Source organism: Manis pentadactyla, chromosome 12, assembly GCF_030020395.1.
Source record: "Manis pentadactyla isolate mManPen7 chromosome 12, mManPen7.hap1, whole genome shotgun sequence".
Classification (NCBI taxonomy): Eukaryota; Metazoa; Chordata; class Mammalia; order Pholidota; family Manidae; genus Manis; species Manis pentadactyla.
This window is the reverse complement of record NC_080030.1, coordinates 106,947,925-106,973,502: the sequence shown is the minus strand read 5'-3', so window position 1 is coordinate 106,973,502 and position 25,578 is coordinate 106,947,925. Positions and strand designations below refer to the sequence as shown.

The window sequence follows — 25,578 nt, the reverse complement described above, 5'->3', positions numbered from 1 at the left end:
TAGTCAGAGTTTCCTTGTTAGTTATTCCTTCATGCTGGCAAGTCATTAAGCCTCAAAATGTACAATCCTTTCCTGGTGGCAGTTCTCTTACACAAGGAGGTTTTGTTTTGTATTCCATACAGAGCCAAAGGGATAAGCTTAAATTTCCTTTAAGCTTAAACTCTTAGCTCAACTGTTTCTTCTAGAAACGTTGAAATTCTCTTTAATCATCAAGCAAAATAACAATAATTATTGTATTATTAAAACAATAATATTGTATTATTAATACAATAATAATAATAATAATAAATGTTATTGAAAATCTCTGATACCTGATGCTACTTCTGTCTCGTTCCCTAATATTATTGGAGCTATGATTACAAAGGCTGCAGTATTAGAAAAGACTTAGGCCAAGACAACAACTTGCCAAATGATCAATTTATCAAATTAGGTACATATACATACTTTGTTTATATCAGTTGCTCATAGGTTATATTGATTTATGTTTTCCTGACATCTCAATGTTTTGCATTTGGAGAATGGGCACAACATGAATGTCGATAATAATGGTGTGGACAAGTGCTGAGTTAATTGGCGTTTCTTTTCAAGCTAATCCCTTCATCATACCATTTACTCAAGTATGTTACAGGTACAGTTGACCCAGGACACCAGAGGCAAAAGCCATAGAAGCAAAAATGGATAAATTAGACTTCATCAAAATAAAAGACTTACTGTTTATATGAAAACCATCAAAAAGGTGAAAAGACAGCTTGCAGAAGGGGAGAAAATATTGGCAAATTATCTATCTGATTAGGGACTTATATCTAAAAAATATATATTTTAAAAACCTCTGAAACTTAACAATAAAGACAACCCAGTTTAAAAATGGGCAAAGGGTTTGAATAGACATTTCTCCAAAAAAATATATGTAATTCCAACAAACACATGAAAATATACTTGATACCATTAGTCACTGGGGAAACACAAATCAAAACCACAATGAGATACCACTTCACACTCGGATGGACAATGACGACTGTCGGCGAGGCCGTGGAGAAACTGGAACCCTCCTACACTGCTGGTGGGAATGTAATATGGGGCGGTCGCTTTGGAAAACAGTTTGGCAGTTCCCCAAAGTTAATCACAGGATTACGAATGACTCATCAATTCCACACCTAGGTATATATTCAAGCAGAATGAAAACATGTTCACACAGAGACTTGTACATGAATATTCATTGCGTTATTCATTCCAAAAATGGAAACTATCCCAAAGTCCAAATGATGAACAAATTAAAAAAGAATGCCATCTACACACTGAACTATTATTCAGCCATAAAAAGCAATGAGATGTTGATATATGATTCAACATGAACCTGAAAACATTATACTAAGAGAAAGAAGCCAGACATGAAAGGTCACACGTGATGTGATTCCACTTACATGAAACGCCCAGAAGAGGCAAAACCCATAGAGACAGAAAGCAAACTAGGGGTTGCCAGGGGCTGGGAGGAGGGCAGAATGGGGAGTGGCTGCTAACGGCTGGGGGGTCTCTTTGTGGGGCTATGAAAAAGGTCTATACTCGAGTGGTGATGGTGCACAACTGTGAAGAGATTTTCTGGTGACAGAAGTTTCAGTAATGGTTTTACATGTTGAAGAGGGTTTAGGTTACACGGGTGTATTCATTTGTCTAAACTCAGCGAATGTACGTTTAAGATTTGTACATTTCATTGTATGTAAGTTTTACATTAAAAAACAAGGTATTAAACTCAAGCTGATGATAGGCGTGCTTAAGGATTTGGGGTACAGCGCACTCTGGGACATGTATTTTAAAAATAATGTGGATTAGTGGATGAATAGAGGTACTAGAGGGATATGTGGTAAATAAAGTAAAATACAGATGGTGTGTATGTGTTCACTGCTTTATATTTGAAAATTTTCTTAATAAAACATGGGGAAAGAGACACAATATAAAGGCTGCCATGTCTTGGCTATTGTAAACAATGTGGTGATAAACACAGGGGTGAATATCTTTTATTTTTTTTGAATTAATGGTTTTATTTTCTTCCAGTAAATGCCCAGAAATGGAATTACTGGGTTGTATGGTAGTTGTTTTTTTAATTTTTTGAGGAATCTCCACACGGTTTTCCACAGTGGCCGAACCACTTTACATTCCCACCAACAGTGCACGAGGGTTCCTACTTCCCCGCATTCTCACCAACACTTGTTATTTCTTGTCTTTTGGATAGCAGCCATTCTGACGTGTGAGAGGTGATACCTCACTGTGGTTTTGATCTGCATTTCCCTGATGATTAGCCACGTGGAGCATCTGTTCATGTGTCCGTCGGCCACTTCAGGTCCACTGTGGGAGGCTTTGTTAACACACCGGTCCTGCTCTTCATCTGATGGGCAGAACACGGGGGCCTTTGAACCCTGTGCCAGCCAATTCTTTATCAAGAGATCACGTGAATTGTTTTATGCAGATGCAATACATCAGTTCTCCCAGGTATTTAAAGCTCTATCCTCAGAGGAAGCCAGACCACAGGGGACCTGTAGGACCGGTCTCTAGCCTAAAGGTCAGGGAACCGCAGTTTGGCCACATGCCATTAGTTTCTGTATGTCTGTAAGAAAATGACTTAAATTCATGATTGTTTGCATTTCTTTACAGCTATAAATTATTGAGCGCCTGTCCTGGTAGGCATCATGCTAGGTGCTTTCAGTGCATTATTTGGACTGAATCCTCCCAACCATCCTTTGGAGTAAATGTTATCTTTTTTATAGGTCAGGATACTGAAGCCCAGACAGGTAACACAGCTCACGGATGGCAGTAATAGGATTCAAACCTCGGTTCGTCTGATTTTTAAATCTGGCGACTTTACCCACCAGGAGAGCTACTGGGGAGTTTCCCACAATATCACATATCACACTATTCAGCCTTAGGCATCTGTATAAATACCTTCACAAACATTCTATTTTTAATCTTATTCCTGGTTTTATCCTTTTTCCTTACTTTGGTCACTTCCCTGATTTCCTCAACTATTTACTTTTATACCATTGTAATTAATGTATTTTTAGTAAACTGCCTAAAATCCTTTTGGAATTATATTCTATTGAGGCATAAAGAAAAAGTAACAGAGAAGCCCTTTTGAAATCCTGTAATAATCACTCCCTTACGTTGGCTGGGTCTTTCTCATTATTTGCTTTTATTACATTTTCAGGTTTATGTTCTAGTGTACACACGCTTCAGGCATGAAATAACTGAGGAAAGCCTTCTATTTTAAACTGCCCTCTCGTGTTTCCAAACACAATGAGAACATTTACCCTAGGCTCACACAGTCCACACACTCTTAGCTGACTGGACATTGGAGGAAAGGGAGGGAGATTAAAAGAAGTCAATCAAAGTTCCCAATGGAAGCTATCGTGAGAATCTCATCAGTCTGTTGCCCAGCTTTGGTGGAGCGGGGCATGGCACACGGCTCGCAGCGTCTCCAAGGTCCACTCACTGGTGCCTGGTACCCAGATCTCTTTCCACCGTCCTTCAGATTTTGTTTGAAAATCCTAAAGGTTTCTCGCTCACATTAGAAAGTACAGGTGATTTCCTAATGGAAGTCATCCTTCTCTGTCATTTTTTGAAACTCTTCTATACCACGTTGTCTTTTCTAGATGGCCTGCGGTCCTGATGACCTGGTGTCAATCAAACACCCGCTCAGAGAACACTCGGCCCCCCTGGTCCCAGGCGATTTTCTTGGTAACACTAAGTGTGGGCCAACCCGGCACGCTGGTTTTTCCACTTGCTGCCTGGGCTCTCTGGGGGTTGGCTGTGCCAGGTTTTGTGGCCTCACCACATTCTTCACCCTAGCAATGCTTTCCTTGTGAACCTAACCTCTGCTCTGTTCCACCGCATCTCACCAAGGACGCCCTCACCTCACGCTCGGGGCTCCTCCGCCTTTCAGGGGCGCCCTGCCGCAGCGGCTCTCCTGACGACTCCAGGGCTCAGCTGGCTGAGATACGGAGAGCATTTCCCACTTAAATTCCCGGGCAGGGAGCGGCAAAGTAAGATCCGCCAGGGTCAGGGTAAAGATGGAGAGGAAAGGAACACCAACCCGGAACCACTTCATGCTGGGTGGGTGGCTATGTGAGAAGAGTCGCCGTTTCACTTCCCTGTTTCCAGATTCAAATCGTTAGTGCAGCTCAAGTAGAGATACACGAATAGGAGAAATTTTATCAATATTCTAAGAAAATTTCTTATTTCAAAGAAAGACTGCGGCAAAGATGTACTTGCTTGCTTCTCACATCCGACTAGCTCCTTCAACTAAGGTGGTTTTCTCCTTATAAAGCATACACCTTTCTCTCACAAATTTCTTCCTCTTCCAAGGATACAGAGTCAAAATCTGCAGCACTAGTGGGCCTGCACGGAAAGCTTTTACATGAAATTCACCAGATGGAGGACTCAGGAGAGGGCGGCCCCCGGGGAGGAGAGAGAACCACCGATGAGAAGGGACAGGCAGGTCAAACTCCCGCCGGACGGCCTCCCGGGGGTTCGGCGGACGCGTTCCTCTTGAATTGTTCCCTCATGTACCTCCTATTTAGAGAATATTTTTTTCTCACTGAACAAAGTGGGTTTATCAGATAATTCAGCTTCCTATTTACGCTTGTGAAGAATACTGAAGTGCCAAATTATAACACCTGATTGACATGAGATGACAATGGTGTTCTGGCAATACATTTTTTTCCCCAAATTTTGAATAGATTCCTATTAATGTCTCTTTGGGCTCAAGGGGCCCAAACAGCACTTGTAAAGGTGTCCAGGGGTAAGGGGACCATCAGGAATGGAGAATCTGGAGCCAGGGAAGAGCCACGGCCTCCTCTCTCTGGCATCCTCACTGAGTTATCTACACGTCTTTCACACTGGATATTTCTTGTGTATCTTGAGACTGTCTTACTAAATCCACGCTCCACTATCTATCAAGTTTCAAGTCCAGTGCGGTCTGTTAGGTCGCAACGAACGTTTCCAGGACATCAGTGAGCTCATCTGTGATCAGTAACCAGGAGTGCGAACTTGGTGTGACACGGAGCGTTCCGGCTCCCTGGCATGGGTTCTGCAGCAGCACAAGCACAATTTTAACTGTGAGCAGCAGAGGAAAGAAGTTCTCAGTCACTGCAGCTCCATTTTTAGAGCAATAAAGGGACTGCCTGCACCTGGGGCTCCTCCCCAGAGGCCTCCCCAGCCTGGTGTGACTTGGGGCCCTAGCAGGCTGCACTTCCTCCTGAGCTCGGAGCTCACCTTCCACCTGCTTTGCTCAGCACCCAGTGGCCAATATTACCCATTTTACTGTTGTTGTGCATTTTTAACATCCCCTGAGGCAGCCTCCACCACATGCTGACTTGCCTCTCTGCCTCCTGCCCAGGTTCTCTGGAGGTTCCAGTTGATGGTTTTTTTTTAGTGCTCTGGTAACAAAGACGTACACATTTTGAGAGGTTTATCCCTTAATTCTACTGCTCTTTTTAATGAACATTTTCACAGAGCGCATTACTTTTCAGAGGCATATATCTTGTGTTACAGCAGAAATCCTGTACTTTGTGGATACTTGAATGCTGAGATTATTTATAATTAATTAGCTATATCACAAGGATTTCAAAAAGTGATTCCAGGGAATGCTTGTGTTGACAATGAACCAAATTATAAGAATTAAGCAAGATCATTTGGCTTCTCCAGAATATAAAATCTTTAGAAGTCATTTTTAGTTTGCATGATCTATTTATCACCACTGTTTTATAGATACAGAAGCTAACTTCTCATTTTCAAAGATTGATGAACAATCATCCATTATTTCTTCAAGCTGAGTAACAGGAAACTGCACTTGTTTTTCAAACCATCTGGCAATTGTCAGAAGCTGCTGGTCACAAAATGCACGCCCAATAAACTGTAGGCCTACCGGCAATCCTTGGCTGGAGAGGGCCACAGGGACACTCACTGCCGGCAACCCTGAGCGGAAGAGAGAAACCTGTCAGTTGGTTAATTCTCTACCCTAAGAAGCAGAGATCTCTTCTCCTTTCCAGTATTAGTAGGTATAAGACAGGGTAAGTTTAAAACATAACAAAAATTGTATCACACATATTCCTTTGATTTTCCCTTGTTCACTTAACAATATATCTTGATAATCACTGTATAGCAGTTCAGAGACCATCTTTACTCCTTTTTTATAGATGCACAGTTTTTCGCCATGTGGTTTTACTATAATTTATTCCACCATTCTTCTATGGTTGGGTACTTAGGTTGTTTTCGGAATTTAGCTATTTCACACCATGCCCCAACAAATCATCTTGTGCACACGTTTTTGGTATTCTTAAAAGCTTTTCAGATGAAGAGGGGTTGCTTCATCAAGGGATAAATGCATGTAATGGGACACTGCCAAATTCCCCTGCAAAAAAGTTGTACCATTTTGAACACCAAACAGCAAATTAAGTGCTTTTCTCCAATAGTCTCACCAAAGAGAGTGTATTATTGAGCTTTTGAATTTTTGCCAATTTGTAAGATAAGAAACAGTATCTCAGTAACTCAGGGTAGTTTTAATTCCAGGTTTGGGGCAAAGAAAGTACAAGATCCTGGGGTATCTTGTTACCTATAAAAATAAGGAAGTTTTCAAACATTAATGGGAACAGGTTTAAAGGATACATGTAACTTGAAGGGGCCCCTGTTGGCTAGACGTGGGGCAATTAGAACATCAAAAACAATAATGACAGTAGTTGCTTATAATACATGGAATTTAAAAAAGAAAAAGAAAATCTGTTCTTTAAAGAAGACTGCTAGCTACTACATGCAGAAGGAGTGACAGAACTAGAAGGTGAGCGGATTGTGATTCTCTAGGTAATCATCTGGGCAACAATCATCGACAAATGCTGGGCCTGGTCCCGAGGTCACAGGGCACAGGTGCTCGTGGGCTCCCAGAGCCGCCTTGCCCCTCCCTCACAGTGACAGTAGGAGGACATGTGACCCTCACTTCCTCAAGTGGTGGCTCAGCCGAGCTTCCAAAGGTGGGACCAACGGACGTCAGCCGTTTCCTGACATGCAGGTATGTAGCATTTCTGCCGAAAGTGTTCAACTCAGCCAGACCCCAAGGAAGCAACCTTACAGATCCAGGTTACGGATGGAACATCCTATGGCACGAGGGAACCAGACCCTTCAAGCCACCGCTGCCTAAACCAAAAATGCTAAAGGGGGGGGATTTCTTGTCAGAAACTGTGCAGGATAGAAGAAACGAGCACATTCTTTAAGTGCTAAAGAAAAGAACAGTAGAACCAGAATCCTCTAAAGAGCAGAAATAACCTCTCACAATGAAAGGAAAATCAAGCCATTCTCAGAAAGAAAGCTAAGAGAAATCGCGCAGACCTACCCTAAAAGAATGGTGAGGACTTTAAACAGAAAGGATATGATACAATAAAGAATCTTGATACATCAGGGGGAAATGAACACTTAAGCAAAAGTATGGGGAAACGGCAGCATTTCCTAGTTCTCTTTTCTACAGTATGTTTGATGATTGCAACAAAAATTCTAACAGTCTGACACGGTTCTAAAAAAAATACAGAACTGGAGAATCGTTCTGGATTTTAAAAAGACATCATAAACAAATGTAATGTATCAGGGGAAACACAACTTATAAAGGACACTTTTGGTACAACGGAGAAAATTCAAATACAGACTATATTTCGAATACTATTGTATTTATGTTAGTTTTCCTGGGTGTGGTAACAGCATTGTGGTTATGGAGGAGAATGTCTTTATTCTTAGAAGATTCATGGCAAAGGAAGTATTTAGGGGTGAAAGTGTAATGATACTGAAATTTTCTGTCAAATTACTCAACTGAAAACAAAGTGTGTGTGTGTGGGTGGAGAGAGAGGGAGGGAAAGACAGACAGAGAGGAAGGAGAAAGCAAATGAGGAACACTGTCACCAACGATGAATCCAGGCAAAGGGCACAGAGGTAATCATTATGGTATTTTTTCAACTTTAATGTAGGTTTGAAAATTTTCAAAATAAAAGTTAAAAAGTATGCTATTAAGTAAACTGATTCTGAGAATGTGTGTGTGAGCGAAGTGTAAGCACATGCATGCCCGTGGACACACCACACACTCACTCCTAAGCATTCCACAAGGGCAAGCTACCATCCAGAATAATCTAGCCAGAACCTAAGCTGAAGCCTAAAAATCTCACGAAAACCAGACATTCTTGAGGGATCTTCACCTGCCATATTTACAGCCTGGGTAAAAATGTCGTCCTGGACGCTCCGTGTCCGATTGTCTTCTTTGATGAACTCCTCGTATGGGGTGGCCTCGCTCAAGGTGGTGGGAGTTAGCAAGATGTCCACCCCAGAGTTAAAAACATTCACAAAATCATTAGCAATGAGTCGTCTCACTTTCTGTGCTTTGATGAAATAATTCTCATAATTTCTGTGGGGGAAAGAAAACATGGTGTTTTAAGGGTTTTATTCCTTTGAACCAATTCTCACACATGAGGCTTTTTAAAGAATGACTGGATTTGGGGTTTTTATGAGCAGGTATCATTTAAGATTCTGAACAACACATTCAAATGAATTTCATTCAACTGTACTGTTATTCTGAAGGTTTGTATATCTGGAATTTAATCAGTCAGAATTCACTACTAGATGCAACTCTACACACATAATCACAAAATATTAACTGTTCCAGGACATCATTAAACAAGACATTCCTTTTCAGGGGAGGAAAATCAAGCACTGGGCAATTAAAGGACTGCAAAGGTTACACAGCTTGGCAGTGGCAGAGGAGGACTAGACCACAGGTCTCTGGAGGCCCACCCAACACTCTTTCTAGTATAATGTCTTGATTCACCTACAGTATAACAACTAGTAATTCTAAGAACTCTGAAGTTCTGTAGAATTCAAACATGCCACCAGATTGAGACAGCAGGGAATAGAATCCAAAAACAGAAATTGAGGGAAGTATGCAGTTTGTATTTTACAGAGAGCTGCAGACAAGGAATTAAAATGCAAAATTCAAGAAAAGATGCTTGCTTTACTGAAAAGATTAAGGAATTAGCTAGGTATAGAGTGACCCCAAAGTACCACAAACAGGCCTTTAATTATGATTTCTAACTCAAAGTATAAGGGTTTTGCTTCTTCAGCAAATATCAACTTATGAGACCCGATGGACATGTTACTACTTTACTTTTGAGTTTTCAAGAATGGGGAAAATCCCTGAACTAATTATCTTACTCTTTCAGTAAGAAAAAGTTTCCTGTGAGAATCCTTCCCCTCACCACAGCATTAAGCCCTTCCCGTCGGGTTGCAGCATACATGGCTTCAGTAGACACGTCCGCATCACACCTGCAGCCTGAAACCAAGACGAGAGAGAAGTCACTTGACCAGGCGGGGAGGCCTCACACTGTGATGGCCCTACAGGGCGGGACACGGCCCTCAGTGGCTTCTCTCCTCTATCTGCCTTGTGACTGACGGGCCAGCCAGGGGTCACGGAGAGAAGAAAACCACCACGAAGGGAAGTTCACTCCCTCGCCCATCCGTCCGTCCAAGCGTTTCCCGAGCTCCCACCATGCACCGGGCGCTACAGCAGATGGACTGCCGAGCACACTGTCTCTTCAGGACACTCACAGTCCACCAGTGAACTGAACTCACAGAGGAACTTAGGAGGATCCATGTGAGTGCAGGGCTCAAATGACGAAGGGGAAAGGATTCAGCGATTTACTTCTTGAATCATTAATATTATCTCAGGGAATAGTTTTTTGGACACTAGTAAGTGAAACTTTCAATTGTCTGAGACAACTGCCTTAAAAATCCAAAACAGCCATCTTACCATATTCTAGCCCATCAAATCTCGCCATGTTCGATGCCACTTCCGATGTACACAATACATGGTAGCAGACAATGGAGTAACTGGTGTGGGGCAGGGACACCTCCCTGACCTCGGCCCCCGCAGACTCAAAGAGGCCGGCAGCTCTGGTCCAGAGAGAGTGTACCTCACTTGATAATTCCGGTGCGAAATACTCCTTATTGGAAAAAGGTCAAGATACAGAAATTGGAACACCTGTACAGATGGATTTATAAAAATTTGTACTCCAGAACCTATGGCAATACATTAGAAAATATGATTAAGTCACCAGACGGTAGCTAGGAAGACTGGGCTAATTTAAGAGTGCTTCTGGCCCGACGAGCACGGTACTGGTGTTACGAGCTGGGGGCGACCGTGTTAGAGATCCGAGAACGGGCTGGGAACTTGCATTTGTTAAATGTTCATCCTCCACCCAGCACCCTGTTAGATGCTTTTCTCTCATTTAATGCTTTTAACAAGCCCAGGCTGTAGGTATTATCACTCCTCACTTTACAAATGAAAAGTACTGAGACTTGAGACATTAAGTAACTTTCTTAATGCTACACAGCAGGTAAGCAGAGGATCTAGGGCTCCAAACTGGGTCCATTTCTACAACCTGTGCTCTCTCTAAATCCTGAAGAGAAGGCATAGCTATACCTTAATAGAAGATGTTAAAATAGTATTTCTCTATAGCAGCAGCATCAACTGGGGACAATTTTATCTTCTTCCTCTCAAGTAAGGGGTTTGGGAACATCTGCAGACATTCTGGGTTGCAAGGTTACGGGGGTGGGGGTGCTGGCAGAGGGCAGGGATGCTACTGAACAAAGCATAGGACAGCTGCCCACGGCAAAAAATCATCCACACACTATTGCTAAGCTTAAAATGAAAAACCTTTTCAAATATCAGTAATTTAATGTCTACTTTCATGTAAGAATTCCTCAATTGCTACTGTAATGAATATAGCAGTAATATTAACAATGATAGTAAAGACTGTAACATTAATTAAGCATTTGCTATGCGAGGTATGGCTCTAGGCTACGTCCTCTCTCAGGGATTAGCAAATTATGGCCCAGCCAATGTGACTTACCAGCTATTTTTGAGAATAAAGTTAATCAGAATGCAGACAATCTCCCTTTTACATATGGCCTTAGCTTTTCCCACAATACAGTGAGTATGTTAAGTTGCTACAATAAACACTGTAAAACCCATAAAGCCAAAAATATTTACCAATTGACCATTTACAGAAAAACTTTATAGACCTCTGCTTAACATGATTATCTATTTTTTTTACTGAAGTATAACTGACATACACTGTATTAGATTCTCAGGCATACAACATAATGATTCAATATTTGTATATACTGAGAAATGATCCCCACAGTAAGTCTAGTTAACATCCATCACCATACAGAGTTTTCATTTTCTTGAGATGAGAACCTCTAACATCTATTCTCTTCGCAACTTTCAGGTAGGCAATACAGTTCTATCAACTATAGTCACCACGCTGTATGTTACATCTCCACGATGACTATCTAATTTAAACCCCACCACTCTCTAAGATCAACACTATTATTATCCCCCCTTTGCAGATGGGGAAATTGAGCTTAGAGAGACTAAGTCACACGCTCAGGTCACACAGCTAATAAAAGTAGCAGGGCAGGATTCGAATCTAACCACCGTTCCCTAAGCTAGTGCTCTGTATTTGACTTGACAGTATTTCTGTAAAGGGCAGGGCAGAGCCACCAGTCACCTTTGGGATTCCTATACACAGTTTGCTCACATCCGTCAGACTGGGAAGCACAAATGGTTTAACAGGATCTTGTACTGTGGTAGAATCCTTGGGGTCATGCCCAGCCAGTACACCTGTAAGGATAAAATACTTATGAGTGACAGACACGGGGTTTTACAGTGAAATTATCACGTCTAAAACTACATGGAAGCATATAATTACCCAACACAATTGCTGCATCCTCCACACATCTGGTTAGGATTCCCGGCACATCCATTGAATTCACCAGGGGAATGAGACCGTGACGAGAAACTAAGCCATAGCTCGGTTTCAGACCGACGACCCCACAGTGCGCAGCTGGATTCCGGGTGGACCCCCCTGTATCCGATCCTAAAGCTCTGAAATTTAAACGGGATTCTCTTTAGAGGAATGACGTCTCTCTAGACTTAGAATCTACCTTTTTAAAAGTATATTTTAGAACTGTATTTTCTCCTGATTGTACAGAAGTACAACATGCTCGTTTCTGAGAATTATTAAAATAGAGAAAATTGTAAAGAGGAAACAAAATATTCCACCACACTGAGGCAAACAATGTTAACATTTTAGCAGATTAACTTCAAGTCTTTTTTTAATGCATTTTTTTCATAGTTCAGGTCATTCTGCAACCGTAAGTGTCTAGTTCCTCTTTTGTTTATCATGAGCCTTTTACTATGTCACTAAAATTACTGAAAATGTAATATGTATATGATATTCTATTATATCAACTGGCAATTCCCAGTATTTTAAACTCCATTCTCCTATCAGTACGCATAAAATCTTACACCCTTCTTTAATGGAAATTTTACAAAATGCTTTTATAAACTAAACACACCCCTCTCAGAAATTCAGACACAGGCCCTCTGCTACCCCACTTAGAATCATGGGTAGAAATGTACTTTATTTAAACTTTATGTTCTTGTTGTTGCCAACTAGAATAAGAACTCCATAATAAATTTATTTAGTGAAAACCCCTTTTCAACATAAATATTTACCCCTATGTCTGACTATTTTTTAGGCTAACTTCCAAGAAGTAGAGTTAATAGGCCAAAGGGTCTGCCTATTATTGGAAGTTCTTAATATATATCATCAAATTACCGGTCAGAAAGGTTATGCCAATTTATATTCCCAACTGCAGTGAAATCATCACTGAGTATTAGCACCTCTTAGAAATTGGTTAATTTGATAACTAAAAAGCCTTGTTAACGTACGTTTAAAAATAATTTTTCAGAGTTATTTGTATTTGTTTCTTTGCTTAGTTTCCTATACAGTTTATATTTTTCTTATTAAAAACCCAAGGAACAAAAAATCTGACCTTGATGATATTATGCTAAGTGAAATGATTCAGTTACAAAAGCAGAAATCCTGTATGATTTCACTTGGATGGGGGACCTAGGTGGGCAAATTCACAGACAGAAAGGAGTGGCTGCGGGGGGCTGGAAGCAGGGGCAAGTGGGATGCTGGTGTTTAACGTGTACAAAGCTTCAGTCTGCAAACAAAAGAACATCTGGAGACTGGTGGTTAAGCAACAGTGGGAATGTCCGTAACACTCCTGAACTGGACACTCAAAAAGGCTTGTGGGCGCAGCATAGGGAATATAATTAATAATATTGTAATAACTTTGTATGGTGAGCATTTTGTAACATCTATAAATGTCGAATCACTATGCTGTACACCTGAAATGAATATGTCAACTGTACTTCAATTGAGAAATATATTAAATAACTTAAAAATCGGAAGAACTTCGATTTTGTCATGTATATTTTACCACAATGAAAATTAAAAAAATTTTTTTAACTGTTTCAGGAAAAAAGGCTTTTCTAATTAGAGAAGTACACAGGCCTACTACAAAAGTTAAAACACTATCTAACTTCATAATGTGTGAAGTAAAATTGCTCCTATAAATCACTGCCCCCATAATAATCCTGCTATCCATTTTGATATACATTTATCCAGATACTTTCACGCAATGAATGTAGTTACATGTTTAATTACTACTTTTAACAGAAAGAAGCTCATTCTATATATACTATTCTGCAACGTGTTTTCCACTTAACAGCGCATCACTGACATCTTCCCATCACTACATGGTACTCTGGCTCAGTCTTTTAGTGGCTGTATAGTACTCTGAGAACGTTCCTCTTTTTAAGGCTGTTAAACAAACAGACCAACAAGGGGGAAAACAGAGCAGAACACTTGACGGTCTGGGACCCACTCAATCTGGAGATACCTTGGGTCTGAGCTTCTCTTGACTGTACCTGAGTGCAGCTCTGGACTGCACACAGCTCCTACAAGTCTCATGGCCCTTGCACGCTACAGAAAATGCAAATTGGACTGCCTGTCTTACCAAGTCATTTGAGCTACAAAATCAGGCTGTTGCTTTCACGATTTCTAAAAGGATACAGCTTCTTATTAGGATTCACTGATGGCTGCGTAAAAGTAAAACCTACATTTCCATAGGAATTGCGTGTCAAAATGCCATCTTCTCCACATTCAGAAAGATGAACACTAAATGGGGTGATGAGGATAGAAAAAAAGGACCTAATCTTGCAGACCTAACTTGTCAGAACTCTCATTAATATTAATGCAGTGCTTAAAATTCCACAGAGATTAAATGAAATGGTTTTACTTGTAAATAAGATTTCAGAGAAACCAAAAAAAAAATCGGTAGAACCTAAGTCTCCACAGCCCCCAAAACATAAATAATTTATTGGTTGCAGTGCCTCTGAATCAGCTCAGTTTCAGGATAATTAAGGAGAAATAAAATACATATATTAGTACTAAAAAACCACTTTCAATTTGGTAAAATTGAGACTGGTAACATAAATGTAACAACAGTGATAGCTATTTACTTCCCTTTAGGTTTAAGAAATGCTCACAAATGGGAACTGAAACATATAGCAGGAGAGATTCTTCCCAAATACAAAGTACCACATCTGAACAAATTAGCAGCTTACAGAGTTGAAGAAACTTTATTCACTGATATACATATTTAGCTGTGGATTTAAGAAAATACTGTTTTAAAAATCCCATTGATATATATTAGAAGTGTCGCTTTTTTTCTTCTTTCTTCCTTTCTTTTAAAACAAGAAAGCCAGATTTAGATGAAGGATAAACTAACAGTTTAGCTCAGCAGTACTCAACTAAAGCCATGGTACATGAGCACCTAAATATTTGTACATCAACGAGAAGACATCCAAACAACTTCTTTAAAAAATGAAATTCAAAGAAGTCCTTCATGCTTACTGGGTTATTCTGTAAGATCTGTAAAATCACGTTTTTAAGAGACCCCAGGACTACAGAGGAAGAGTTTATCTTAGAGTTAAATGTATAAAATACCCATAAACATACTGCACAGCTGAGTGTATTTATAAGATATACTTTTGATACACCACTGGGCACAGAAAGCTCACTGAAGAGAAATAAAAGCACCAAACAAGGTATGCACTTCTCTGTTGCTGGATCTTGCGTCTGGCCTGCGACCACCTGCACGCGGCTGGGTTTGGAAGCACACGCAGAAACAAGCCTCTTACGCAAAGCACGTGAGCGCGGACACGGCCGCTGCGCTCCCTCCCGAGCTGCCTCCAGTTATGAGCCAGTCTGCGTGCTCGTTCTCGCCGCGGGACTTGCGCCTCCTCTGCTCTCTGTATTGTCTTGAATAACTCCAGGGGTTTTTGACTGGTCCGAATACACCATCGGTGCTTCCAGATCTGAGATGAAGAAGTACAGCAAAACACCTTAATGGAACCTCCATTTTAGGTGAAAATTTCGTCTCCGGATGGTATTATTTGCTTTGGACACTATAAATCCACGGCGACCTGGACTGGGGGAGGCAGGGAGCCTGCCTGCACGGAGCTCCCACTGACTAGGCGGCTGGGGAGGTAGAGGCGGGAAACAACAGCATCTGGGGGAGGCAGTGGAGAGAACTAGTCTGTTAAGGAGATTTTCATCCCAACTGATCATCCGGTTCCGTTTAAGATGATTTCCTTCATAGGTTAATGCCTTCCATTTGAAGAATGTCACAAACATTCAAACAGTTAACAAGAAAGAAATCTTTTGAAGAAATCCTTCTGTTAATCAGAAGTTTTAAGGTAGGCATAAGTGGAATTTAATACTTATTTTTAAAATATTTAAGTAATTTAAATTTTATAGATAAATTGCAAAAATAAGAATAAAAAGAACATTACACCCTCTCCCCAGACTCACTATTATTAACATTTTACCCAATTTGTTTCATTTGTGGGCTTTTTGTGTGTGTCTATACATACACATTTTTTTCCTTAACTATTTAAGGGCAGATTATATAATCACGGCCCCTTACCCTAAATACTTCAGTATATATTCAGTACGTATTTCCTCAGACTAGGTGATTCCCTTAGGCAGTCGCAGTAGTTACCGATCTCAGTACACTGAACACCAACACGGTGTTTCATCTAACCTACTGTATGTAACCCAATGTTGTCAGCTGATCCAATAATGTCCTTTATAGCATTTTACCCCTCCTACTACAGGATCACGTTTAGAGTCAGGTATTGTATATCATTGCTACGGTCTCTTTAGCCTCTTTTTTCACTTTTTTAATCATTCACCAGCCAATGGATATTGAGTTATTTCCAGTTTTTGGCAATTATGAACAAAGTCAAAATAAATATTGTACTGAAAGGCCCTAGACAGCGCTTTTGTGTAAACATATGCCTTGAACTCTTGAGTAAATGCCTAGGACAGATTGTTGGGTTACGAGGGAAGTGTGTTTAATTTTATAAGAAATCGCCCGAGCGCTTTCCAAGAAGGCCACGCCCTTCCGCGCTCCTCCCAGCTTCGTGGGAGACATCCGATCGCCAGCATCTTTTCAGCACCTGAAATTGTGGCTTTCCAGGCCGTTCCCAGGTTGCATGTATCTCACTGTGATTTTTTTCACTGTGTTTATTTACCACCTGCCATTGTTTGCTGATGAAATGTCTGCTTACAGACATCTTTTACCCTTTTTCTTTTTAATTGGGTTATTTTCTTATTTTTGAGTTGCGAAAGGTGTAATATATGCTGGCTACCAGTTATTTCTCAGCTGTTTTACAAATTTTCTCCCAGTCTATCGTTTGATTTTTCATTTTCTAATAGTGTTATTTCAAGGTACAGTTCTTAATTTTAATGAGGTCCAATCTGTAGTTTTTTATTTTATGGATTGTACTCTGTGCACTATCTAAGAAATCTTTACTTAACTGAAGGTCACAAAATTTCTCCTACATTTTCTTTTAGGTACCTACACTAATGACATTAAAGACACAGATGAAAGAAATAATGAAGAGGAAAATTCCCATTTTACTTACCCCATAGCAAACTCATCTAAATTTGTTTTTCCCAGTAATAGCGCTCCCTGGTCCAACAACTTCTGAACTACTGTAGCATTATAAGGTGGCACATAACCTGAAAAAAATTCAGTTATTTTTATTATGAGAGAAAATAGTGAACATGTAAATCTTATGCAAGAAACAAAATTTTAAACTGTGATTAAGCAATTCATACTGGCAAGTGTGAATTATTCCCAATCTGACTAGCAGGTTGTACTTTCTTCTGAAAGTTAATTTTTTCTCTTGCTAACTGCTATATGTTTTCTATCTATTTCTATCCAAAAACACTGACTTTAACAGTTAGTACTACAAAACAGTGAATGATAGAGATGTACCTAGTTCATTTGAAATGTATCACAAACCATTATTTTGCTCATGGTACTTGACTTTTTCTTCCCAGATGATGCTCTATCACACAATCATTTTTACCTATTTCTAGTCAGAAACAGATCTTTCTTTTGAATTAAAGTCTCCTCTACCTAGTGCATGTTCCAAAACCAGCAATGGTCTGGTTCACCTCACGGAGTACCTCTTTCAGTGAGCGGTACTCTGAGTGAACTTTTCCCATTTCTTTTTCCTCCTAGGATCCAAAAATCTTGATAAACATACTTCCTTTTGACCTACGAAACTATAAAGAATAACACTAAGCATCATATATGCAGACAAGTATAGTGATATAAGAAATGGAGGTGCTGGGAAATAAAAAAAAAAATCACCGGGCAGTAGAAGCTAACGAATCTTCATACCACCCTCAAGAGAGGGGTTAACGGCAGCCACCTCACCCTTATCTCAGTTATGAGTGAGTGGGAACTGGAGCCCCTTACTGGGCCTCTGGGCATCAGTCACTGAGTCTTCCCAGAAAGGACCTCTAAAGGTTCCTGCAGAGTGTACAGCCATTGAGCAGGCCTGCCTCTGAGGAGTAATTCTGCATTCTGAAAGAGCAAATCATAAAAAGGAAGTACCCCAGCCTAAGTATTTCCTGGGCAGATATAATTAGTCTGAGAATATCTTACTGATTTTAGTATCTTATCTCTAATTGAAACTGAAAAATAGCTACTTTTAGTAAAACTATTAATGCTCTGATCAGTTAAACTTCACCTTTCAGCATGTTTGATGCGCATGTTGTCTCGATGCCAGACGTGCTGAAGTTGTCTTTTACAGCGACAGGAATTCCATCTAAATCCCCAAGCGAGTGACCTGTGTTAAAAAGCCGAAAGAACAGGAAGATAGAGCCCGTTCAAAATACAAAGATGCATTAATAACTAGTTATCAGAATAACTAGTGGTGTTCGGTAAAGATGCTTTTCCAGAAATCAAATTTTTTTTTTTTTTTTTTTTATTATTATTGAAGGGTAGTTGACAACAGTATTGCATTACATTAGTTTCAGGTGTACAACACAGTGATTCAACATTTATATACATGATAATTCTAGGTTCCAGCTATCACCATACCAGGTTGTTACAATATTTTGACTATATTCCTTATGCTATACATTACATCCCGGTTACTTATTTATTTTACAATTGGAAGTGTGTTTATATATATATATATGTGTATATATATATTTTGTGAGGGCTTCTCTCATATTTATTGATCAAATAGTTGTTAACCACAATAAATTTCTGTATAGGGGGGTCAATATTCAATGCACAATCATTAATCCACCCCAAGCCTAATTTTCGTCAGTCTCCAATCTTCTGATGCATAACGAACAAATTCTTACATGGAGAACAAATTCTTACATAGTGAATAAGTTACATGGTGAACAGTACAAGGGCAGTCATCACAGAAGCTTTCGGTTTTGTTCATGCATTATGAACTATACACAGTCAGTTCAAATATGAATACTCATTTGATTTTTAAACTTGATTTATATGTGGATACCACATTTCTCTATTATTATTATTTTTAATAAAATGCTGAAGTAGGTAGATACGAGATAAAGGTAGAAAACATAGTTTAGTGTTGTAAGAGAGCAAATGTAGATGATCAGGTGTGTGCCTGTAGACTATGTGTTAATCCGAGCTAGACGGGGGCAATAAACATCCATGTATGCAGAAGATTTCTCTCAGAACATGAGGGGGGAGGTTCTAAGCCTCACCTCTGCTGCTCCCCATTTTCTCACCACATCAGAAATCAAATTTATGTTAGAAATTTATTAGTTGGACATTTAAAACATCACACATTCATAGCCTCGTTTTCATTATACCTCATGGCAAGTTCTTTAAATAAGGGGATGTTTTAAGTGAACAACTTCACTTGCCAAATGAAGACTACTACAGCCAATCAAATTCTTCCTCTAGTGATGTAACAAGTAAGTATAATTCAAAGTGTTTTACCTTTCTTATATCTTTTCTCTGATTCTTCAGCTTGCTTTAAGGCTATCTCTTCTGATACAGTAATGTAAGCATTTAGGACCTTGGTCTTCTTGATACGGGAGAGACATTTTTGACAGAGCTCTGTTGGAGTAATTTGTCCTTGTTTCAGTGCTGTAGAGACCTATAATACATAAAATTCGAAAACTCTTTACTAAGTCTGCAGAAGTTTCAAACATTATTCTAAGGGGCAGACAGAAGGGTTAAGTATAAAATTTTGACAAGAAGCCTGGATTCAAAACCAAGAGGACACTCACCAACGTAGCTGGGTAACTGTAAGTCAGCCTTGATCAAACAAGAGCAATGGTTTAGGTGAACCATCCTGCCTAGGAGCAGAGGCCCCGCAGGGGTGAAGTGTGATTTAAGGAAGATTGCGTACAGAGAGTACAACACAGGCAATCCAGAGTGGAAAAGAAGAGAAATGAATCGGACAAGGACTGGCAGGACTTTAGGGCTCTAAATAAGATCTCCCTGTCTATTGTAGAGTTCACGTTAAGAGTCACTACAAATTGAGAAAAATGCTTATAAAATATGGGTTCAATAGCAAACTAAAAACAAACACATTTTTCCTGAAATCCCATCTTTGATGCACAAGGAAGGCTAGTAAAGAGGGCATCAGAAGAAAAACCGCTCAGCAAGTACCAGAGCCTGTATGCTGATCGTAAGTGAAGCCTCAAGTGACAATCTTTAATTGTAATAATAAACTCACTAATCAGATAAAAAGAATGAGTAACAAGAAGTCAAAGATGATATCAAAGCCCTGGAGATAACAGGAAAAGAGTGGGTAAAATGGGAGGTCAGAGACAAGGGGTCTGCAGGAGGAGGTAGTATTTATTATTTATGAAGGGCAGACAGGCTGCTACAATGCATTACTACTCTATTTAACCCTTAAAACAACCACATGAGTTTTGTAATATTAACCTAATTTTACAGATGAGGAAACTGAAGCTCAGAGAGGTTAGTGAATTGTCCAAAGACACACAAATAATAAATGGTAGAGTGGATTCATGACACACGCTCTTCACCGTTTCTCTGCACCGGGAGCTGAGTCAGTCCTCAGTTCCCTGTATCTTCAGGTGTCCATCAAGCACTTGAGGGGAAAATCCGCACATGATCGGCTCTCAGCTGCTGAAGAAATCGTCAAAGCAGTGGTACCCTTGGGGCTGAGGTTTTTACGTGGGAAGAGCAGTGCAGGAAGCCGCTCAGAGGAGCCCTGCTGCTGATGGGCAAGAGGGGAAGGGGGTAACCACGGGGACGCTGGGGGAGGGACCCGGGCGGGGAGGGGCGGCTGGGCTGGGCTTACGGAGGTCACTTGGTAACAGGGGCATTTCTGCTGAATGGTTTGTATAAAATTTCTGCTGAATGGTTTGTAAAAAATGGTTTGTATAAAATCCTTTAGAGGAAAGAAGCTGGAGAGAAATAAAAGATAGCAGGTATTACAACATTGTGAAAGAGACAGTGGTAGGCTGGGTGGAAGGGAGTCAGAGCTAGCAGCTACCCAGAGCCAGAGAGACAGGGACGCGCGGGGCAGGCGCAGCCCGTGGCCGAGTTGTAGCAGGGAAGACAGTCACGCCTGCCACTTTCTCCCCTCTGCCGCCCCTCAGGTTCCTGGCGCCCACCGCCCTCAGGCTGCCCCCCCCCGACTCCCCGGCTGGCGTGAGAACACCAGCTAACGGGGCGCCGGGGCGGTTCCAGGGCAAGAAATGAGATGGTCCAGGAGCACTCACTTCAGACGGGACTGACTGTCACTTGCAGGAAATCCTGATTGGAGAAAACCAGCGGGGGGCTGGAGAGGAGAAAGCAAGACCAGGGGCCAGCCAGCTCGAAGGACTGGGCTGCGGGCTGCGAGACCCACGGCGCAGCTTCTCCGAGACACATCTGAGGGCATCACGTCTGAGTACAGTGAGATCAACTGTAAAAGTTTCTGTTAAAAAAACCAAATACTCTTTCCTCGGCACTTCTTTCCTCCAGTGGGAACGAGCTTCTCCTGGAGGTCACTGCTTCCACAGCTCCCTCAAGGGGGGCTGCGCCCCTCCCACCTGCAGGACCAGACGGCCTGGCTCCAGGGGGAGCGTGTGGCCAGGCGTCCTCCTCGGCCGGGGTCTCCGGGTCCGCCTGAAGCACGAGCCTCGGGGGCTTGTATCGCTCTCCCCAGTGTGTGACTCTCCCGTCTCCCTGGCCCTTCTCACTCACTGCAGATGCTGGCACTCAGTTCCCGGGAGCCTCCTTTATGCGCTCCTGCCCTTCCTGTGGACTGCAGCCTTCCAGCGCAGCACGCCGACGCCTGGCCTCCTGGCCTCCTGGCCCCCGCCCTCAGGTGGCACTGGCCTTTCCTCCTCCTCACGCCGGCCACCAGCTCACAGGGCGTCGCAGACCCGGCTACACCATTAGCAGCAGCTGTGTAACCTCTCAGACTTCAAGTCCAGTCACCCCACACCTCCTGTCCCCTCGGCTCATTTGCTCTACTACCCACATCATCAGCAAGAAAATGGGGACCTCCCTCCTACAGCCGCAAGGAGACGGGCTCCCCCGACAGCCAGTGCGGCCGAAAGACCCCGAGCTCCCGGTGGGAGTGCAGCCCTGGCTCACACCTCAACATCAGCCTCGTGAGACTGGCGAGCACAGAAGCCAGCTACGCCGTTCCTGGACCTGACCCACGAAACTATGAGATGTTAATGAGATCTCGTTATTTTAAGACAAGAAGTTTATACTAATTTGTTATGCAGCAATAGAAAACCAACAGGCCTTCTTAGAGAAATTAAGAAATCTTCCTTAGGAACCACTCATCTTAGAAACGAGGGGAAGAGAAAATAGTTACTACATGTAATTTAGTGACTTTGTCCCTGTAACAATATTAATAATAGCACTTAGTTCTAGACTTTGTCCTAGTTGCTTACATATCATTTAATCTTTACATCCACACTGAGGGGCTGATATTATTATTTCCATTTTATAGATTAAGAACTTCAAGCTCTTGTGTGAGGTCACAGAGCCAGAAAGTAGCAGAGCTGAGATCCCACCAAAGCTGCTCTTCCAAAGCCGGTGCTCTGGACAACCATTCTCCTTCTTGTGCCAGGTGTTACAGCACTTTCTCCTCTGTAACAAAGGGCACAACATTGTATTAGTTTTATACATAGTATCACAAGTTCACTTGGGAAGAGAACTGTCTTTCAAAAACAATTGTCTTGATAAATCTGAAGGTATTGGAGAGCCCTGTGGGCTGAGTGTCTAGTCGGCTATACAATCCAGCAACACACTCCATTCATACTTTTGTCTCCAATTCAAGAATGCTCATCGAGATCACCAGCAACCTGCACATTCCTAGTCCAGTATCCCTGCTCAGTCCTCATCTCTCAGTGCTTCTCAGCAGCACTCAACCTAAGAGATCGCTCTCTCCTCAAAGCACTTCTTCACCTGGGCTCAGGACACCGAGTCCTGCTTCTCCTCCTGCCTGACCGCAGTTCCTTCAAGTCTCTTTAGCTGCGTCTGCCCCGTTACTGACCTCTAGACGTTGCAAAGTTTTAGACCTACTTTTACACTCAATTCCCCAGGTGATCTTATCAGGCCATACAGCTTTAATTATTTTCTATACTCTGGCCAATTTATACCCTCATTCATAGCCTCTTTCCTGACCTCCAAACTCTGTATCTGCCTGCTTAAGAGACATTATCACTTGGCTATCCAGGAGGCATCTCAAAATTAACATGTCCAGAACAGAGGTCTTGATATGCTCCCTTGAGGTCTCTCCCATATGGAGGATCCTCAAATAACTAAAAAGAGAACTCCCATATGACCCAGCAAGCCCCTTCTGGGTATTTATGCAAAGAAAATGAAAACATCAGTTCAAAGAGATACATACACATCCCCCTATGTTCACTGCAGTGTTATTAACAACAGCTAAGGTACGGAAACAACCGAAGTGTACGTCAGTGGATGAGTGGATAAGATGTACATATATACGATGGGATTATTCAGCCAAAAAACAAGACTGAAATCTTGTCATTTCAGACACCGTGGGTGGACCTTGAGGGTATTATGCTAGGTGAAATAAGACTGACTGAAAAAGACAAATACCCTATGATTTCACTTATATGTGGAATCTGTGAGTATAACAAATGAACAAACAAAATAAAACAAAACTCATAGATGCAGAGAACATAGTGGTGGTTCTCAGAGGGGAGGACGATTGAGGGGTGGGTGGAATGGGAGAAGAGCGTCAAAAGGTACAAACTTCCAGTCATAAAATAGGTTAGGTCGTGGGGATGTAATGTACAGCTTTGTGACTATAGTCAACAATCTTGTATTGCGTATTATGTAACTTTATATGGTAATGGGGGAATCTAGACTTATTGTGGTGATCATTTCATAGCGTCTACAAATATCAAATCCTTATGTTGTACATCTGAAACTAATAATGTTACCTGTCAATGTCACTCAGTAAAATGTCAATATACCGCAACTAAAATGAAGTAGGGAAAAAGTAAGTCTTTCCCATCTTGATATTACTATTTCCCCAATTGCCCAGGTCAAAAACGCAAGCATCCTCCGTGCTGCTTCTTTCCCTCAAACCCCACATCCAATCCATTAGCAAGTCCTAACTTACCAACAATACCCACTTCACATTACCTCTACTCCCGCCACCCTCACCACTGCTGCCATCACCTCCTGCCAAAGCAACAGCCTTCCAACTAGGCTTCCCGCTTCCACACTCGCTGTCTTACAAACCACAGTCCTTAATAGTAGCCTTAAAAAGCCTGAAGGAGCTTTTTACAGTTTAACTCCGAGCACGCCCACAATCTCACAACTTTCCAGAGGCTTCCCATTATACATTGAATAAAATCCACACTCCTTACCATGGCCTATAAGGGTCTCCACGATCTGGCTCCTGCTCCGCTCTCTAACCTCATTTCTCACTACCCTCCTCTTCATTTACTCCTCTCTGGCATGCCAGCCTTCTTGCTATTACTCAACATATCAAGCCTGCTCTTGCTCCAGTCTTTGCAGCTCTGTTCCCTCTGCCTGGAACACTCTTCTCCCAGATCTTCCCAGGGCTCACGCTTCAAATCCTTCGGGTCTCTGTTAACCACCACCCACTCCTCACAGAAACCTCCCCTGACTACTCTAAGACATCCAGCTCCCCTGTGCTGGTTCTCATGCTACAGCCTGCTTAGTCCTTCTTCATCGTACTTTTGCTAGCAAAATTACGTTATTTACTTAAAAAATTTATTTAATGCCTACTTCCCACAAAAATGCAGGTTTTGTGAGGGCAGGAGTTTCTATCTTCAGTGCTAATTCCCAGGGTCTGGAACACGGAGGTACTCCATGTTGGTTGAATAATTGAATTGTTTAAAATTTGTAATCTATTTTCCACAGAATAGTTAAATTTTCTTAGGCTAGACTCCCAAGAAGCCTATTGAATATATAACTAATTAAACTTTAGGTTTAATAATATTAGCCTGTTGTCTGGCTCCTAGAAACACTGGGATCATGCCACAAAAGAGGAAGGTAAAAAAGACTCCCCCCTTTTCCTGAATGTACCTATATTAACTGTGATTAAATTGGCTTTGAGGCGCTTATGGGGCATACGAAAGAGGTGTCCAGAAGGCAATCACCATTGCAGCCTAGAGTTAAAAGGTGTCCGGGAAATGGGAGACACGGTTTAGGTAATCATTGCTACCTTAGTGGCAGCTGAAGCCTCGAGAATGAACATGTCAAGGCGGGAAAGGGCCAAAGATTACTCCTTTGTATTTTGCAAAGGACAGATCTTCCGGGCCTCTTAGCGAGACCTGCATCAGGGACGAGGGTCGGGGCCAGAAGCCCGCTCCGAGACGCCACCCCAGGCCCGACTCGCGCCTACACAAACGTCTGCGAGAAGCTGGTGTGCACTTACGCCCCACAGCCCGAGGTGCAAATGCCTCCCCTGCCCAGGTCCAAACTACAGAAAGGGTATGGAGAGCACAGCCCAAGGGCCCCGAGGTCCGAGTCCCCCACCCAGGTCCAGGAAGGAGGCGGTGGGCCTGGCCGAGATGCGTGGACAGGCCCGGGGACGCCAGGTGCGCGGCTTCCGCGGACCTTCCTGACCTCCCTGGGCCCTCAGCAGCCGATTCCACTCACCTCTCGGAGGGTCCGGCCCAGCATGGTCCTCGTGCCCAGCCCAGGGCGCAGGGCATAGGAGGGAACGAGTAAGGTCAATGCCCGCTGCCGGCTACATGGGCGCAGCCATCTTTGATCGTCACGAACCTTTCAGCACCGAGC

The 25,578-nt window shown here is 42.0% G+C and overlaps 1 protein-coding gene across 4 annotated transcripts; it reads right to left on the bottom strand.

Annotated features, from left to right (window-relative positions):
• Window positions 1-911: 911 nt before the first annotated feature.
• Window positions 912-25,578, bottom strand: QRSL1 (glutaminyl-tRNA amidotransferase subunit QRSL1). 4 transcript variants are annotated; one of them, XR_005028248.2, is made up of 13 exons: window positions 25,438-25,578; window positions 19,288-19,447; window positions 18,047-18,145; window positions 16,928-17,024; window positions 15,137-15,313; window positions 11,790-11,965; window positions 11,589-11,701; window positions 9,824-10,016; window positions 9,229-9,346; window positions 8,220-8,425; window positions 5,915-5,964; window positions 2,197-2,380; window positions 912-1,154 (listed from the first exon to the last, which is right to left on the bottom strand). XR_005028248.2 is itself a non-coding variant. In XM_036902880.2 (12 exons), exons 1-12 carry the CDS (start codon window positions 25,459-25,461, stop codon window positions 1,143-1,145), a joined length of 1,425 nt encoding a protein of 474 aa, XP_036758775.2. In that variant the 5' UTR covers window positions 25,462-25,578; the 3' UTR covers window positions 912-1,142. The 4 variants fall into 4 exon arrangements, 3 of the variants coding, with proteins under 3 accessions (XP_036758775.2, XP_036758774.2, XP_036758776.2); XM_036902880.2 differs by lacking the exon at window positions 2,197-2,380; XM_036902879.2 differs by lacking the exons at window positions 912-1,154; window positions 2,197-2,380 and having other exon boundaries at window positions 5,458-5,964.